This window comes from Crotalus tigris, unplaced genomic scaffold (assembly GCF_016545835.1).
Source record: "Crotalus tigris isolate CLP2741 ecotype Arizona unplaced genomic scaffold, ASM1654583v1 scf7180000017550.10884619, whole genome shotgun sequence".
Lineage (NCBI taxonomy): Eukaryota > Metazoa > Chordata > Lepidosauria > Squamata > Viperidae > Crotalus > Crotalus tigris.
In genome coordinates this window covers 1284770-1302748 of record NW_024096468.1, presented here as the reverse complement: position 1 = coordinate 1302748, position 17979 = coordinate 1284770, and the positions used below count along the sequence as shown (strand labels likewise).

The 17979-nt window shown below is 36.3% G+C and overlaps 1 protein-coding gene across 9 annotated transcripts in view; it reads right to left on the bottom strand.

Moving 5' to 3' along the window:
* Window positions 1-134: 134 nt before the first annotated feature.
* Window positions 135-17979, bottom strand: part of UHRF1BP1 (UHRF1 binding protein 1) — a 60656-nt gene continuing 42811 nt past the window's right edge. For 7 of the 9 annotated variants that reach the window (XM_039339072.1, XM_039339084.1, XM_039339102.1 and 4 more), the window contains 6 exons: window positions 13444-13595; window positions 13206-13356; window positions 11866-12131; window positions 7364-7472; window positions 6150-6265; window positions 135-4907 (listed from right to left, as the gene is read on the bottom strand). In XM_039339072.1, coding sequence (XP_039195006.1) covers window positions 4782-4907; window positions 6150-6265; window positions 7364-7472; window positions 11866-12131; window positions 13206-13356; window positions 13444-13595 — 920 coding nt within the window. In that variant the 3' untranslated portion in view covers window positions 135-4781. The remainder of the gene's footprint in view (window positions 4908-6149; window positions 6266-7363; window positions 7473-11865; window positions 12132-13205; window positions 13357-13443; window positions 13596-17979) is intronic. The other 2 variants (XM_039339093.1, XM_039339118.1) reach the window with 2 other exon arrangements.

Here is a 17979-nt window from a genome sequence, read left to right as displayed (position 1 = left end):
CCTAATATTTAAGTTTGCATTGATCTCTCAACTTAAATATAGAATTTGTTAACTATTACAGCAAGATCAAGGAAACATGCCACATACTTGTAAAGAATTATCAAAAACAATTGTGCATCATAAAGCTAATGTTAAACTTTTAAAACTTGTCATTTTAATAAGGCCCTTAAGTGTTTTTGAAAAGTTCAGAAATGTTCACAATGTATATTAATTGCAATTATCAATACAAATAAATTAATAAATATAAATAAAGTCTAAGATAGGAACCTAAGCCTGAGAAATAAATAAATGGAAATAGAAGTTAAGCATTTTAATACATATTTTTTTAAAAGTGGTTCACAGAACCAGTATAGTCAAGAGGAAACCATATTGTGTGAGAAAGAGATCCAATATACTGAAGGCTTAGATTTCAAGTGAGACTTGTACCACATATTGTCTATTCCCATATACTCTCCTGTTTGAAATTACAGAAGTAGTTATACAGACTTATAGTGTAGAGCTTTAAAATTAATTTTTTGATATGTCAGCTATGACATTATATAAAGAGTTTTGTTCTTCACATATATAAATACAGCATAGAAGGAAAACATCTTCAAAAACAGAACCAGACTAAAATACTTTTTGTAGTCAAATATCAGCTTCAATGGATTTCCTCTTATTCTCGTGTTACGTTTAGATAAATAATTGTTCTCAACATAGCGGAAGCATCTGAGGCATTCATGCCATAACAGGCTAATAAGCTGTAGTTTCTATTAACTGAAACAAGCATACTACACCAATTTATTTGCCACAGTATACAGTTTACAGTTTCTACATTTTGCCTTATTTTAAACCAAATTTATATTGGAAGACATAAAATTATTTTAGTCAAAAATGCAGAGACTATATAGTATAATAAAATACACTGTGATTTTTGTACCCTGCTGCATTTCTAAATGAAAAGTTACTTTGTGAACAGAATGTGTATTTCACCGAATGTAAATGTTCACACTTGCCTCATTCTAATTTCAAAAAATTGGGTGCACATGTATTTGTTCAAATAAACCAACATATTTGGGCAATTATTCAACAATTAGATCTAGAGAAAAAAACAACCACATATTCATTAACAAACTTCTTGTCAAAGTTGACAGAAAATACAGTTACATGTGTTATTTTGGTTATCAGCAGTTTCATATAGTCACAGACTGTTCTATTCATCAGAAAAAATAGGCATATACATCTGCAAAAGCACACTACTCTTTAGATAAAGAGTGCTTTTGCAAGTATATTAAAGAAGGACTGTCCCATAAGGGCATTATCCAATATGGAGAGACAGAATAATGTTTACTCCAGTGCATGGCCTGGGTTTGTTTAGAATATTGTAACAGAGATAACAGGAAAAGTGTAAAAGCAACAACTGTTCCTTACATAGCAAACAGGCAAAATCCAGAATACATGCAATCTTATAAGCAAAAAACATTACCATTAAATTAAAGAAACCGACAGAAGCACAGCACAGCTGCAAAACTTCCTAGAGTTCAGCAATTCTACAAATAACCCCAAAGGCTAACAAATTATTAGAAGCAGAAGCTTTTTTTAAAAAAAGTTCTTCATAATTCACATGGTGAAAATGAGATCGTGACTGCTCTATTGCAATCCAGGCAGAAAAGCAGAAATTTGAGAAAAAGATCATTCTGTAACAGGTGGGTGCTTCAACTAAGAACTATAATTATTAGACAAAGATTAGCTGTAGTGCATAAACTAAATTTAGCATGTTATTATAAACAAATTGGATAATATCAAGCAAACAGCTGTTTACTAAAGCTTGTTATCCTCACCATGTTCCATTTTTTAAAAAACAGAAAATGCCATCTATAAAGGACATATAATAACTGCACTCTGATCCATTATATTGTTTTGACAAGATGCTGCTTGAAAAATTGCTATAAAAATTCACAATCCTTTCCTATACAGGTAATCCCCGAGTTATGAGCATTCCCTTAGTGAATGTTCAAAATTACACAATAAGAGACCCCTAGTGCTTAAAAGCAAGTCCCGAAATTACGAATGTTGCAGCACCATGGCAGTTGTTCACCCTTACGAGCGACCACAGTGATACAACATTCACCCTGGTTATTCCCTCCCTCCCCAACCCCACCTCAGGTCTTTTCAATACTCACCCTGCAAAGATTGTGATCCTTCACTTTCTTGGCTGCTCCAGGCTTTTGGTGCATTCACAGAAAATGAAGGCCTAAAGTAACGCAAGATCACATGAGATCAGTGGCGCGAAATCTCACACTACTGATCTTGTGTGATCTCATGCTATTTTAGGCCTTTGTTCTCTGCAACTGAGAACAGAACCAAAGCCGGGGGACTCTTCTGCATCCCTCAGTAGGCCCAATCCAGGCGCCAGAGGCCTTTTCCAGGCCACTACCACCTGGATCTGAGCCCGGGGAACGCTTCCACAGCTTTCTGTAAGCCTGATCCAGGCGTTGTTGGCCTTTTCCAGGCCACTGCCACCCAGAAACGGGCCTCCAGAGAGCTGCGGAAGTGTCTCCCGGCCTCACTTCTGGGTGGCAGCGGCCTGGAAAAGGCCTCAGACACCCGAATCCAGCCTCCAGAGACCTGTGTAAGCGCTCCCCAGCCTTAGATTCGGGCGGCAGCAGGAGCTGTGGCAGAAAAAAAGATCTTTTCAAGGTGAGTCCCGCACGGCAGGAAGGGAGAGGGAAGCAAGAGGTATCTTAGTGGGTCGGGAAGGCATTGGGACCTGTTCCACTAGGCCCTCCATGGCCTTCCCCACCCTGAGATACCTTATGTTCACTTAATGAGCCACGTGTGTCTTAACAAGTAGGGAATGAATTGCGTTCAAGGTACAAGATTCACTCCCACAAGTTTTTGAGTTAAGAACGGAATGGGCAGGCTCCATTACATTCGTAATTCGAGGATTACCTGTATTATGTTTCAAGATTTATCTGAGTACAGATGCCAGAGCTTCAAAATCAGTCTGTTTTCTTCCTATTCCTCTCTTATTTTGTTACTAGATAGTCAATTAAGTATTCTGGACAACTGACAATGTTACACATATTTTTTGTGAATTTTGAGCTGGCTTAGTAAAGGTAAGCTCAGTAATGCCTATAGCACATTTCCATTCTTGGATTCAAATGTGTAAAACAGTATAAACTTTGTTCAATTTGATACCTACCAACTCATACTAATTAATTTCTATTATCCTTCATGCCTTGGTCTAAATAAACTTTGAGTATCTATATCTATTTATAATAATAAGACTCAGCATATTTTAAAAGTCACTCTTTTCTATGTAAGAACATCAGGCTTAGAGTTAAAACTACATTTTAGTGAGAAATGCTGCTAGAACCTGGCCTAACCCTAATTGCTTTCACAAGGATAAATTCAGATTTTGAATTTTATCTGCCCAAATAATCAACAGGAATTAAATTCAAAACAAAGGAATCTTTGCCTTTGATATGCTTTCCAAATTTGTTCACTTTAGATTCTGCCAGTTATCTATTTGATTGGCAGTTACAGCAGGTTATAATAAAACTTAAATGCATTCAATACGTGGTCAAAACTAAGTCATAAAAATCTAGATTAAAATCCATGAGAGTTTTCTGTTATAGTTGGATGGTATGGATAACTTTAATTGAAAATCTTATGGTCTGTTATAGAAGGATTATTAGCAACTATTTGCTTCTGTTTTATTTTGGCATAGTTATGGATACATAACTATTTTGGGAAGCAATATATAACTTTTCTAATATTTCTTTGGAGATATCATTCTAGTTTTAGAAACATTCATAAAAATTGCTATTGTGTATTTTAGAGCCAAATTGTTTTTCTTTCATTCCAAATATCATACAAAAGTGATAGCAAAAAGGTCAACCATTCTGCAGCTAAAACAATTTCTAGCAGCATTCCACATCTTCCAGAAAAAGTTTTTGTTCCATTGACATGACCTGTGACTTGACAGATCTCATTTCCAAACCTCTCCAACATTATTAGTTATAGTTATGAAAATAAAGTTATTTATATTTTCATGAATAAGGATAAAATGTTTAATCAGGCACTTTCTCATCAAATTGTACTCCAAAATGGCTGTAAATCCATTTTAATGGAGGTGGTGAACCTTAAGCACAAGGAAGGTTAGTGTACCAATACTGCATTGATAGATTACAGTATTATAAAGAAAGGAGACTAGGGAAAATATAATTTCATGAGAAATTATGGCCACCTCAATTCTTTTCTCTAAGAACAATGATGATGGATTTTGTATTTTCTGTTCCGAGCACTTTTTTTTTTCTTGTGCTGGGTCTGTAACTGTATCTCCAGTCCATATTTCAAACTCATGTTGCTATAGCAGAATTGTCTAATTAGGCCTGAGCTAAGCAGAATGGGGTGAGCATGTCCCAAACAGCTATCTGTAAGAAACAGGTCATAGCAAGAAACATGTTTATTAGCACCACTTTATGATAACTCATGAGTAATTTTTTTTCTTGTCTCACTATTCAACTGATAATAGTGCCATGCTTTAGCTAGAGTACAGTTTCATATTTTTCCAGATACAGCTGGGCTACTAAATCCAGTCTCCCGTTCATCTTATTCCCATGTGCTTTCTTGCTACATCTCCACTTCCATCTCCTGTAATGGCATGCTGCTTCTGTTTTCAAGGTAGCAGCTCTTGAATGAAGGCGAACAAATTAACTGCTTCGCTTTTAGCAAACCTTTTCAATGCTGGTAGTAAGTTCTGAATGCTTTGAGCATCTCTTGCTCAAGTCTTTTTGTCAAAGCTGGAAGAGAGGATTGTATTTCTTGATTTCCTGCAATAAGCGTAATTTGTCCTGATTGGCTTCTGCAAGAGCTCTCCGAGTGTCCTGTAACTCTTGTTCCAAAGTGAATGCTGCTTTCAACTGCAAAATACAAAACAAGATTGTAAAATGTGGGGTAAACTTGGCCTGGCAAAGGTGCTGGACCTGAATTCAAATTCTATTTCTATTTAGCCATTAATCATTTTGGGACATTCATGATCTTTCAACCTAACATACCTCAAAAGACTGTTGTGAAGATGAAAAAAATAGTCAGTGCAGTACTATATGCTGTGATTTTTGTCTATGAATTAAAGCTAGGGATGAATATAATGAATGAATGAAATTATAACTAGAATAAATTTTCCAGGAAAACTATTCGCAGAATGAGAAATCTAATTATTTACTGGAAGCCAATAATTTAATGCAGTAACTAATTTCAGCATTTCTTATAAGGGAATATTAAGAGAATGTTATCTGATTTCTAACTATTGTTATCAATCTGAAAAGCAATTCAGTGTTCTGCTTACCTAGAGAGCAGCAAATTTAAGGGGAGGCAAGCAAAAGCAATAAACCAGCATGAATTAGCATGCCTCACTGAACAACATAAAGCAGAATTCATGCTTATTGTCTTACAATAAAGAACATAATGTTTATACCACTGAGTGCCTAAATCTCATACTTTAACTCATGCAGTTAATGCTGTTTTTCATGCCTGAATTATTTATTTTTTTATGAAAATAAACTGGAGTTTTCTGAAAGAGGAAAAAGAAGCAACAAATGAGAAACCCTAGTTCTAAGAGGAATTTTTTTAGATTACAGTCGATCAATATAATTAGAGTTGGGATTTGTTTTAATGAAGTTACGCATATGCTAATCAGCATATGATCTAGTTATAGTACTAGGGATTTATTATTTAAACATTAATAACAAAGAAGCTGTGTTACTGAAGACTATCACATCAGTATAATACCATATCATATTATTTTTGTTTTTTATCACTATTCCTTATTCCAATCATGGGCACTTTACAGCAATATCTGAATTAATGAATATTCCAATATCATAGCTTTTGATGAAAACCAATTATTAAATGTCAACACTCTTTTTTCAACACTGTTTCGAATAACCATCTTTTTAAAAGGTAAGGAGGCATTTTTGCTCCTCTTTTTCCAAAAATGAAAGGGGGAAGCTGAAATGAGGGTTTTTAGAAGCACCCTATTTATGGTATTTACATAGAAGTAAATACCCCCAGAAAAAAATAAACATACACACAGAGAATATTTCTGTCTACCATCTTTTCTTTTGTGTTTACAAGCTATTTGGTAAGGGACACATAGGGTATACCTCTGGCTCATCATCACTTCCTGCTGAAACTATAGAGATTCTCTCTGCTGGAATACGCTGTTCCTTAAGATTTTTCTGGATTGCTTTCAGGGCAGAAGTTTCTTCTCTCTGTGCAGCTGGAGGGTAAAGTATAAAATAATATCTCTGCAATTACACAACAGTAATTCTAGCTTACCGTCTCATTTTTTTTTTAACTGAACAACTAAATATAATGGAGTCAGATTGCTGAATGACAATATTTAACAGCATTATTGTCTCCCTATATTAGCACTTCTCTAATGTACTTCAGTGCAGCAGTTAGAACAAAGAGAAACTGAGACAGATTATAATAGTTTTCATCAAACTGACACGCTGTACATGTACTACAATCTAAATAATGGCAATTCCCAGACATAACACATTTCCAACACATAAAAAGGGTGCTAGATTTGGGAAAGCTGAGTTAGAGATTTCTAGGAGATACAGTATAGTAGGCTGGCTTGGTCGCTCAACAGTGAGAAACTGGTGAAGCGGGCACAGCAGCGCCTGCATTTTTTGCATCTCATGAGAAAAGCACATCTTCCTTCCCCTGTCCTGACCACTTTCTACAAGGGGATGATCAAGAGCATCCTGTCATACAGCATCACAGTCTGGTTTGGAAGCATCACTGCTTCAGACAGGAGAGTGATGAGAATGGCCGAAAAGATCATTGGCAGTCCCCTCCCTCCCATCCAGGACATAGCACAGAAGCGCTGCTTGAGCAGGGTCCGTAAGATTATCTGGGACACTACACATCCTCTTCACGACCTGTTTTCCTTGTTACCTTCTGGGAGGAAGTTTCGTGGTATCCGAAGCAGAACATCCAGATTCAGCCATAGTTTCATTCCTTACAGCATTAACCTTGTGAACTCTCAAGCTTCCTCCTTCTGTTATATATTCAAGATGGACAGTATTTAATATTTATTTGTTATGTATATGTAGAGGTGTGGGTCTATACATATGTTATATATAGTATGTTTTTAGGTTGTGTCATGTATGTGTTTCACTTTGAGAGCGGGCAACTAAATTTCATTTTTGATGTGTGCCAGTGTGCCCACAGTAAAAAAAATGACAATAAAGGTTATCTTATCTTATCTTATCTTATCTTATCTTATCTTATCTTATCTTATCTTATCTATAGTTACATGAACTGCAGCCTCATATAAGTCAGTGTTACTGGAATGTAGGGTACTAACCTGTTATAAAGAACATGCCATCATCTTTACAATGAACAACAATGTGGTCCATGGCTAAAATTATAGGCACAGGACCAGGAGTGGTATGATATACTCGAGGACTGTCATCCTTAAAAAAACAAAGAAAATTATCCTATGTTATAAAATATTTTCTTTCTAATTACTTATACAGGTAGTCCTTGACTTACGACCACAACTGAGCCCAAAATTTCTCCTGCTAAGTGAGACATTTGTTAGGTGAGGTTTGCCTCATTTTACGACCTTTCTTCCCCCAATTGTTAAGTGAATCCCTGCGGTTGTTAAGTTAGTAACATGATTGTTAAGCGAATCTGGATTCCCCATTGACTTTGCTTATTGGAAGGTTGCAAAAGGTGATCACAAGACCCTGGGACTCTGCATAAATATGAGCCAGTTGCCAAGTGTCTGAATTCTGATCATGTGGTCATGGGGATATTGTAACAGTTGTTACATGTGAAAAATGGTCATAAGTCAGTTTTTTTCACTGCTGTTGCAACTCTGAACGGTCATTAAATGAACTGTTGTAAGACGAGAACTACCTGTGTTAACTATAATATTCTTATGTTAATATTAATATTAATATGGCTGTTTCCATATGCTGTATTTGTTAAAACTAGAAAAACTGTCAGGTAATAAAAAAAATAAAATGAATTCAAGACTGGGATTTAAGGCTGATGATGCACATACACAACAGCAAGAGTGGAGAATACATGAAATGTTGGGATCTTGGTGTTCGCTGACCTGTTTTTTTTTCTCTTACAAACAATCAGAAGGAGTTTGATAGCACCTTTACTAACAAATGTTATTAAAAGGCATAAGCTTTGGTGAACTGCAACTGGCTTCAGACGGTTGGAGAATAGGGAGTGGGAAAAGGGTTGCTTATGCAAATGCAGGTTACAAGTGCCTTATCAATTAGTAAAGTTCCCCTACCAAATTAGGTAATATTGTCAGTGTTCTGACATCAGAAAGTGGGGTTTTCTGGCTTTTTTATGATGCTTATCTTATATGCCTTGATCGGGAATACTGAATGCCTGTTAGATAAGGCTTGCTTACATGCACTGGGTTATCTTTAGTTGTTCTTATCTATTGTGTTGGCTTTCACTAACTATGTTTGCTTGGTGTATAATAGTGGAGGATCTGGTCAGGGCAGTTTGTTTCCTTTTTGGCCTTTGCTTTTTAATAGTTTGCAGATTGGATTTATCTCTGAATATTAAGCAAACTAATCTGATGTACCTTTTCTTTTATCATTTCTCTCTCCACAGATGTCACATCTAATGTTACCCCTATGAGCACATAATTCATGAAAACTAACATAATCATAAATTGGTTAATCTCTGATATGCTAAGATTTTGTGTTATTTTTCTACCTGGAAACATTCAGATACTTTTTTGTCTCCCCACTGTCCATATGTTTCTCCTTCACTAACCCTGCCATTCCCCACCTTCAGTTAGAACTGAAGAAGCTTCTTGAACAAGAAGCAAAACATTAAGAGAGACCAATTCCCTTTTGGAAAAAGTACTCTGGGACAATTACATCAGAATAGTGAAGATTAGTGTGATCTATTTTTCAAAAATATTTAGCACTGCTATAGCAACCAATAGAAAGCCAGTTTGGCCTAGAGGTTAAGGCACCAGGATAGAAAACAGAACATTGTGAGTTCTAGTCCCACCTTAGACATGAAAGCCAGCTGGGCGACTTTGGGCTACTCTGTCCTAGCCTACAATGTAATAAGTCAGGCAATCAATTCCTGTCACAAGCAATTGATCAACTCTTTGGTTGATCTGAAAAAAAGCAGATCTGGCACTATGCTAGGGAGAAGAAGGAGAAGATACAGCAACCAATATAATCCCCTTTGAATAAGCTGAAGAGCATTTAAATCCATGAAGCTTTCCACACAGATACAAAGGAAAGACATCTGTAGTGTGTTACGGACCATCTGTTTGCTCAGATCAATTTCAGGCATTCATTCTCCTAATTTACAAAATGAAATTAAGAGCTCTGCTGACAGAGGCAAGTGCCGCAGGCTGGAGGCAATTAACTCTACAATGAGCTTAAAAGGCAAAATAACATAAAAGAGAAGGGAAAATGAAGTACTAAACCTTGACTGAAAATAGATTTAGGATTGTCCTCACTGATAAGTACCAAAACAGATGTATAAATTCATGTAACTTTTTTAATTATAAACTAATCTACATTTCAAGAAAAGCACTCTGCTATAGTAGGCACCTGCCTATCAACTATTCTGGAGTGGGGAATTAAGTCAGGAAGTTGAAAAACTCCAAGCAACAATCTTGACAGGAGGAATTTGAATGTACCTATTCATCCTAATTTAAGCATAACAGAGGGAGAATGAGAAGGAAAGAAGCATCTTTTTATCAGCCCACCTAAAAGGCCAGCTCCAGTAGGCTCTGTCACTTCCTAAACTGTGTCCAGTTGATTTTTTAAAAAACAATATTTAAATTTAAGAGTTTGTGCCTGAATTTGTATTCTCCCCTTTATTCTCTATTCTTGCTAGATTATAAGAAATTAGCTTTTCTCTGTGATGTTTTTTAGTAGGAAAATGATAATATAAAATAAAAAATTAAACTTTGCATCTCTGGTATTCTTTTCTTCTAAACCAAATACACGTAGTCCTCAGTTAATGATGGTACATGGGACAAGAATTTCCATCAGTAAGCAAAGCAGTTGTAAAGCGCAATGTGACCCACGTCACTTAGAAATGGCAATCCTGGCACGCCACATTGCCATCATTAAGCAAGGATAGCGAGTCATTAAGAGAGGACTTCCTTGCAACCTGCCAATTTCCAACAAGAAAAATCAGTGGGGAAGCGGTAGAAATTTGTAACTCCCAGGCAGTTTCCAAGCAGGGTAGATAAGTGGTTGCTGCAAGGTGCATGACAAAGATCACTGGGATAAGACATGAGTGCCGTGGGGCTTGGGTTGGCTATTGCAGTGCCTGAAGGGCTACTGTGCTATGAAGATAGTGGGGCTGAGAGTGGGTGCTGCAGGTGGGGGAGACCTACCTGAGCAACTTGCTACCCTTCTCTACTTGTTTTCTCTGCTTGTGGGAAGCCGGCAGGGAAGATTGCAAATAACGAGACTGCAGGATGCTGCAACCATCATAAAGTGTGAGCCAGTTATATGACCACAGGGGTGCTGGAATGGCCAGAACTTTGAGTACCGGCCATGAGTAGCATTCATTCAGTGCCACCCTAAGCTTGAATGGTCATTGAAAGAATGTCATTAATTGTGGACTACCCATAGTTCTTAGTGTTTAACTTGTTTCAAAGGAAAAATACTCCATCTCCTAAATATCTGAATCTCAATACCATATCTGATTTTTCAAGTTCTTTCTTTGAAATATAATGATCAGAACGATAGATTGTTTTCCAAGTACTGCTATACGAAAATATTGTATAAGGGTATTACAAAATATTAATATTAATCCTTTAACAACCCCAAAATCAGAATCTACTTGCTGTTTAGGTCAGTTTTTGACTTGGTTCACTTGGTTTTGTAGGATCCCATTTTTCGTGATTACTAGCTTCAATACTCCTACCAGTGTGTATGCCAGATTTTTTACACAAATGTTCCATTGTATTTGCTATTTTGTTCTCAATCCTTTTATTTTAATTATCTCTCCAGAGCAGCGGCCCCCCAACCTTTTGGGCACCAGAGATCAGTTCCATGGAGTAAGATTTTTCCACACACCAGAGGGGGGCGTGGTTTTGCATGCTGCCTGCATCCCATGGTTGGGGCTTCGCTTCTTTGCGCGGCCCGGTTGCTGGCATGCTACAGCCCAGTGCCAGTCTAGACTTGCTCTAGACTCTAGAGTACTTTGCTTTTTTAATTTTATTTTTAGTATTTTGAATATTTGGTACTATCCATCAGACTGGTTCAGCCATAACTCCAAATCCTTTATTAATTTGTCAAAAACTAACAGATAGTCTAACTTCTTTCCTCCCCACACAATAACAATTATCCTTTTATTCTTACCCATATTTATTTATATATACTTCACTTCGTGGTTTTGTTTTTAAAAGAGTTTAAGTGGATAAGCCCTACTCTTTGTCCTCACAATGAAGACTGAGCATAACTGTTTGCTATAGGGGAACATGGCGAGGTCTGGGGCCTCTGTAAAAGGTCACGTAGGGCCTGTACATTGCGGGTTATCTGTTATATTCCAAAGGTTAGTGAGACTAGCATTGGAAAAACCATGTTCATTTTTCTTCAGTGAGGAACATTTTATTACCCACTTATTTATTTTACTATGAGCTATCAAAATGACTTTCAATATAAATAATGACATTCAATATCAAATTATACGAACATCTTAAATTTTAATTATTTGAGAATAAACCGTTCATCTAATTTAAATATTTTATATAAATAATTCTCTCAGAACACTGTAGAAACAGAAATGGTTCCCACAGGAGTTTCCTACATTTCCCAACCTTTCTTAATGCTAAGACTACAAACTTACCTTTAATGTAATCTTGGTATTCACAATCTCAATCTTCATGGGAATAACTTCAGGAATGACTTCATCTTCAAAGAAGAGTCCAATGCTGGAAAGAGATGATGTCAGAAGTTCTGCCTCATAGCTATGGATCAGCATATGAAAAAATCCATTTTGGACAGCCAGGGGTGAGTGCACTGCAGCACTTGGTCCAATTTCATATCGTAAGCACACCACAGGTTGGGTTTGGATAGTTTCAGTAGTTGTAGACTTCTCTGTGTTTGGATCTGCTGAAGAATAAAATCATTGCAACAGAGAGTTTTCAGTAATAATTATATTACCATTACTATAAATTAAATATAGAGATCTGGATGGCAAAGGGAATGAAAGGTGTGTAAAAAAGAGAATGAAAACCTACAACTCTAACTGAATGTTTTAAGGGTTTAAGGGCATGGTTGGCACTGGAACCGGGTACTAAGAATTTACCTCTAGAAATTAGATGGGGTAAGGATAAAAACAAAATTGGGGAAAATTAATTACAATTAATTATTATATGTATTTAATAATTTTTTATTCTGACATTCTTCAAAACTGCAATTTGGTAGTAATATCCTGAAAACTGCAACCAAAAGTTTTGGGGCCATAAACAGCCCTAGCTACACACTTCAGCTCTATCCACATCTGATAGCAGCACCGAAACACTATAGAAAATTCTAAGGAAAAGTGACCCTTAATAGAAAATAATATTCTAAAATTTAGGATAGTGGGTGGGTGGGGGGTTGTTCCCGTATTACAGTGTTTCCCAAGCTTGACAATTTTAAGGCATGTGGACTTCAACTCCCAGAATTCCACAGCCAGCGTTGCTGGCTGTGGAATTCTGGGAGTTGAAGTCCTCATGCCTTAAAATTGTCAAGTTTGGGAAACACTGCCGTATTATAATAATAATGTGTTAGGAAAGAGGAGGAGTGGTTGAAGCTAAAGAACAATTGGATCGTTATGCTTCATCACTCTTAAGGATACGATAGGAGAAGAGCTGGGTTAATCTATGGGAGCAAAAAATCAGCAATCTGATAGCACCTGTCAGTATCAAGCAAATGCTTCACCACTTATTTTCTTCAGCTCTGCCTATAACACTTAGCATGAAGGAAGCTGATACTAACTCTTAGCATATCTGATTTTAAAAATTACCTGCTTTTTTTTGCCCCATTGTTGGTGAGAGGAAGAAAAGAGGGATTATTATTTCAATATCACCTATGTACTGAAAGACACAACTGTGCTAGAAGAGAAAGGTTTTACTCACAGATTTGCACATTTGCATCAAAGCTGACAAATGAAGCTAAATATTTTGCTGGCCACTAGCATACCTGTGGGAGCATTCTGCAGATACTGCCACATACTGATATTTCCTACATGCTCAGGAGTTAGTTCCATAGCTTGAAGAGCAAGTATCATATTATCTCCCTTTGATTCTATTACACAGTTCAATTCATTCATTTTTAACACCAGCACAGAAACCTAAAAGAGAAAGCTCAGAATAAATGGATGCTGCTCTCAAATTCCACAGAAAAATTGTTGGTAAAATAACAAGAAAAAAAATCTGACCAACTGAGTATTAGGATCCTGTCCACTCAGAGAAGCTGAGCTGTTAACACAGGTTGATCCTCTTTCTTCGTCACCCACTGAGCTTGCTCTAATGTCTCTATCATTGAGGATCTGGGGAAGTTGTCCTAATGTAAGAAGATCAAGACTGGGCTCTGAAATAAAAAGAAATATAACATTTTAAATATTTTTTAGCACAGAAAAGATTGCAAGAATTCTGGGGAAAAAAACCTTCTGCAGTTCTTCAGTACTAATTATAGTATGAGTTATCTAGAATTCCAACTTCTTTTGCCCCCAGAAAGGAAAGTTTTAGAACTGAATAAAGAATACTATATTATTATTACTACTGTTGTTGTTGCTGCTGCTGTTGTTTGCAGTCAGCCAGATATTTAGATTGGATTTGGCATTTTTTATCTACTTAATCCTTCCCAAGGGTTTTGAATAAACAAATGTTGTTACTTAATGTTGTTAAAATTATCATTTCAAGATGTAAACTGCCTTTTTGAAAATGACTGATTTTGTTAATGCCGATGATGTTCAGGTGATGTTCCAGATGTTTGGGGAATTATTATTGCCATAATTATTATTTCATCTCTCTCTCTCTCTCTCTCTCTCACTCACACACACACACACACACACCATACACAATCATAATTAACTGGCTTTCAAGCTTAAAGGAGGCTGAGGACTCAGTCTTCTGCTTTTTGGACCAGTACCTTAACAACTATATCAAACTGAGTCTTTTTTTTTAATAAAGAATTTTTATTATTTTTCCATTTTACACCAACAGAAGCTTAAGAACCAGCGTGGAGATATGGTGGTCAATTACAAAAAGAAAACAATAACATTATATATATACAATTCACACAATGTTTCTTAAAACTTCCCTCTCTATCTATGTAAAATATTATAATCAAATAGATTCAAATAAATTCATTCATTAATATATCTAAATATAAGTTTCCTTAATCAATAAAAACTTTCAACCGCTCAATATCAATATAATAATCAAATTAGTACAATCCTATAGTCAATTCATTCATTAATATATCGCTGTATATGAATTAAATGCTTAAATCAAAACTAACGCTTTCTATTTATTTAAATTATTATAGTCTCATTAGTACATTTCTAACACAGATTTTCATTAAATATATTGCCGGATATAAATTTCATTAGTCAATCCATCTCATTCCAAAACAAAAACCACAAAAAGGGAAAAACAAACATACACACACACAACCCCCCCCCCACATATTCTTGCTATACTTCAGTATTAAATTCTAAATAATTTCATAATAGCCTCCCATTTAACAAAAACCAAATCCAAGACAGTCCAAATCGCTATAAAACCTTTACTATCCATAATTATCATCTCAGATTTAATATTTATATTTTATTCTGGGTTTCCTTCTATTCCAAATAGGTTTCCATAGTCGAGTCTCTAGTTCCGCAAATAGTTCTCCCATTGTCTCCTGCCACACTGTACATAGCAACAAGAGGTCTCCCATTATTCATTTTCTTAGGCTGATATAAAAGTTATAGTCATTCTGAAAAGCTTGTGCCATAACGTCATTTCCCATCTTTTTTAAAGTTGCATAAACTTTAGTTGAAATCATTTTTTTAGTATAGTCCTCTTTAGTCAAGTTTTGCTCTTCTTCCAATAGTTTTTCCTGTATCAGAAAGTCGAATGCAAATCAGTTTGTCCTTCTGGAGTAAACTCCTCCATTTCCTTGTTATAGGTCATCTGACCATTTATATCAAGGCTTTTTCCCGGTATCAACTGATAATCCAACTGTACATTTGCTTCTTCCATCTCAGTGAACTGAGAGCAAGTCTTTTGAATACAAACTACAGTTTCACTTAAAGCTTGTGCATGACTTCATCGATATAAAGAAATCTCCTTTTTGCAGGCAGTTATCATCTCCGTGTTTTCTAAGATTTTATCTAAAATATATTTATAAATAGAATCTGAACGGGTTTCTTCCATTTTTATCATATTTGAAGACATTATCTTTTTGGGGGAGACTATGTTTAAACACAATCAATCAATATCCATCTCCCCTCAAGTTTCTTAGTCTATTTCCTTTATGCAAATTCCAAGAGAACGGAAAAAATTAGCAAGAACAATAAGTAGTTTCAGCAGAAGATGTCCCCTGACGAATAATCAAAGTTAATCAAATAATCAGTCTTTTCGGAGAACATAAAGAATAAAAGAAAATAATACTCTCCAGATACATAGCCTCTTTTAAGTCTCTCTAAAAAAAAATTGGGAGGGGGGCTCCCAAGTATTCAAAAATAGAATCAGCCATTAAAACAAAAATAGATTTCGTCCTTTTCTTAAGCTTCTCCTCCCCCATTTAAAACGCCACTTCAACAAAAAGAGAAATAATTCCACAAAGAAAAAACTTTTCACAGGAAAAAAAAGAAAATAGAGGTTAAAAAAAAATCCAAACTGAGTCTCTTTAATTGTAAAAATAATTAAGAATTCTATATTTTTCCATAAAAATGAGTAACATTTAGACTTGAATGTAATAATAAAAAAGATGGATTCAATTCCAACACAACTTCTTGGTAGAAGTTATGAATGGTTCTTCTAATATTGTCATAATCAAGACTTTTGAAGAACTTTATTTCCCTAAATATACTTGTGATTCATTGCCCTCTTTATTGATCAGCCAACACTGGCAGGGCGTAGCCAATTTTCACAAATTTAGAAAGCTAAGCAGGGCTTGCCCTTGTTGGTCTTTAAACCGAGAACAATTTGTGAAGTTTAGGGTTATAGGTTAGACATCAACATTAAATAGAAATATCCAGAAAGAATATTGCTTTATAAATAGTTTTATTTGTCTTAAAGAGAATCAAAAAAAGGTTCAGTAGAGAATATATATAGCTTGGGTTTAACTACGGAGTCCTTGGTGATCTCTGAGCTCAGTTGTTTGTGTGCAAGACATTTCATTTCCCAACTAGGTAACATCATCAATGGCATGATGTTATCTAGTTGGGGAATGAAATGTCTATAAGCAAATAACAAGGCTCAGAGGGCACCAAGTGTTAAATATAAATCCCTGTTTCTTCATCTCGATATTTGATTTTCAGTTTCTGCTACTTTGGTAAGGTTATCAACATCAATTACATGACCATCAAAATCTATGACAAGAAAAAAAATCTCGCCATCAAAACACTCAACAAGTGAAAATTGTGTAAACATTTATTTTTTTTGCGATCAATTTTAGCTGCTCCCAATGGAATTCCAAATGCCCAGTTAAGACGCGAGACAGGAATGAGGTTTATCCAGGTCACAGCCTGGAAGATGATGATAATATGCTGGCTTAAAATATAATTCTTTCCAATTGGAGTGACCCCCTTAAATTTTACCAGATAATTTGTATTCTCCCTGGAAACAGGCTCTGAAGTATAAGTTGACTTCCTAGGGGTCCTCTCTACCATTTTTAATATCAATAGGCTATGATCAAGCCAAACAATTATCATAGCATAAATGATGTAGAGTTTCAGACTGAAGTCAACACTTGTCCCAACATAATAGAATGTGAATAAATTAGGGTACATGGGAATCAATGTTGTTGTTGTTGTTGTTAATTGTGAAGTCGTGTTCGACCCATCGCGACCCCATGGACAACGTTCCTCCAGGTCTTCCTGTCCTCTACCATCTTCTGGAGTCCATTTAAATTCACACCTACTGCTTCAGTGACTCCATCCAGCCATCTCATTCTCCGTCGTCCCCTTCTTCTATTGCCCTCAATCTTTCCCAGCATTAGGCTCTTCTCCAGTGAATCCTTCCTTCTCATTAGATGGCCAAAGTACTTGAGTTTCAACTTCAGGATCTGGCCTTCTAAAGAGCAGTTGGGGTTGATCTCTTCTAGGACTGACCCGTTTGAACGCCTTGCAGTCCAAGGGACTCGCAGGATCTTCTCCAGCACCATAGTTCAAAGGCCTCAATTCTTTGGCGCTCAGCCTTTCTTATGGTCCAACTTTCACAGCCATACATTGCAACTGTGAAAACCATGGCATGGACTATACGCACTTTTGTTGGCAGGGTGATGTCTCTGCTTTTTAGTATGCTGTCTAGATTTGCCATAGCTTTCCTCCCCAGGAGCAAGCATCTTTTAATTTCTTGGCTGCAGTCCCCATCTGAGGTGATCTTGGAGCCCAGAAAAAATAAAATCTGTCACTACCTCCATTTCTTCCCCATCTATTTGCCAGGAATTGAGAGGGCCGGATGCCATGATTTGGGTTTTCTTAATGTTGAGTTTCAAGCCAACCTTTGCACTCTCCTTCTTCACCCGCATCAAGAGGCTCTTTAGTTCCTCTTCACTTTCTGCCATTAGAGTGGTATCATCTGCATATCTTAGGTTGTTGATATTTCTCCCGGCAATCTTAATTCCAACTTTTGATTCATCTAGCCCTGCCTTTCTCACGATGTGCTCTGCATATAAGTTAAATAGGCAGAGCGACAGTATACAGCCTTGCTGGCATCCTTTTCCAATTTTGAACCAATCAGTGGTTCCGTGTTCGGTT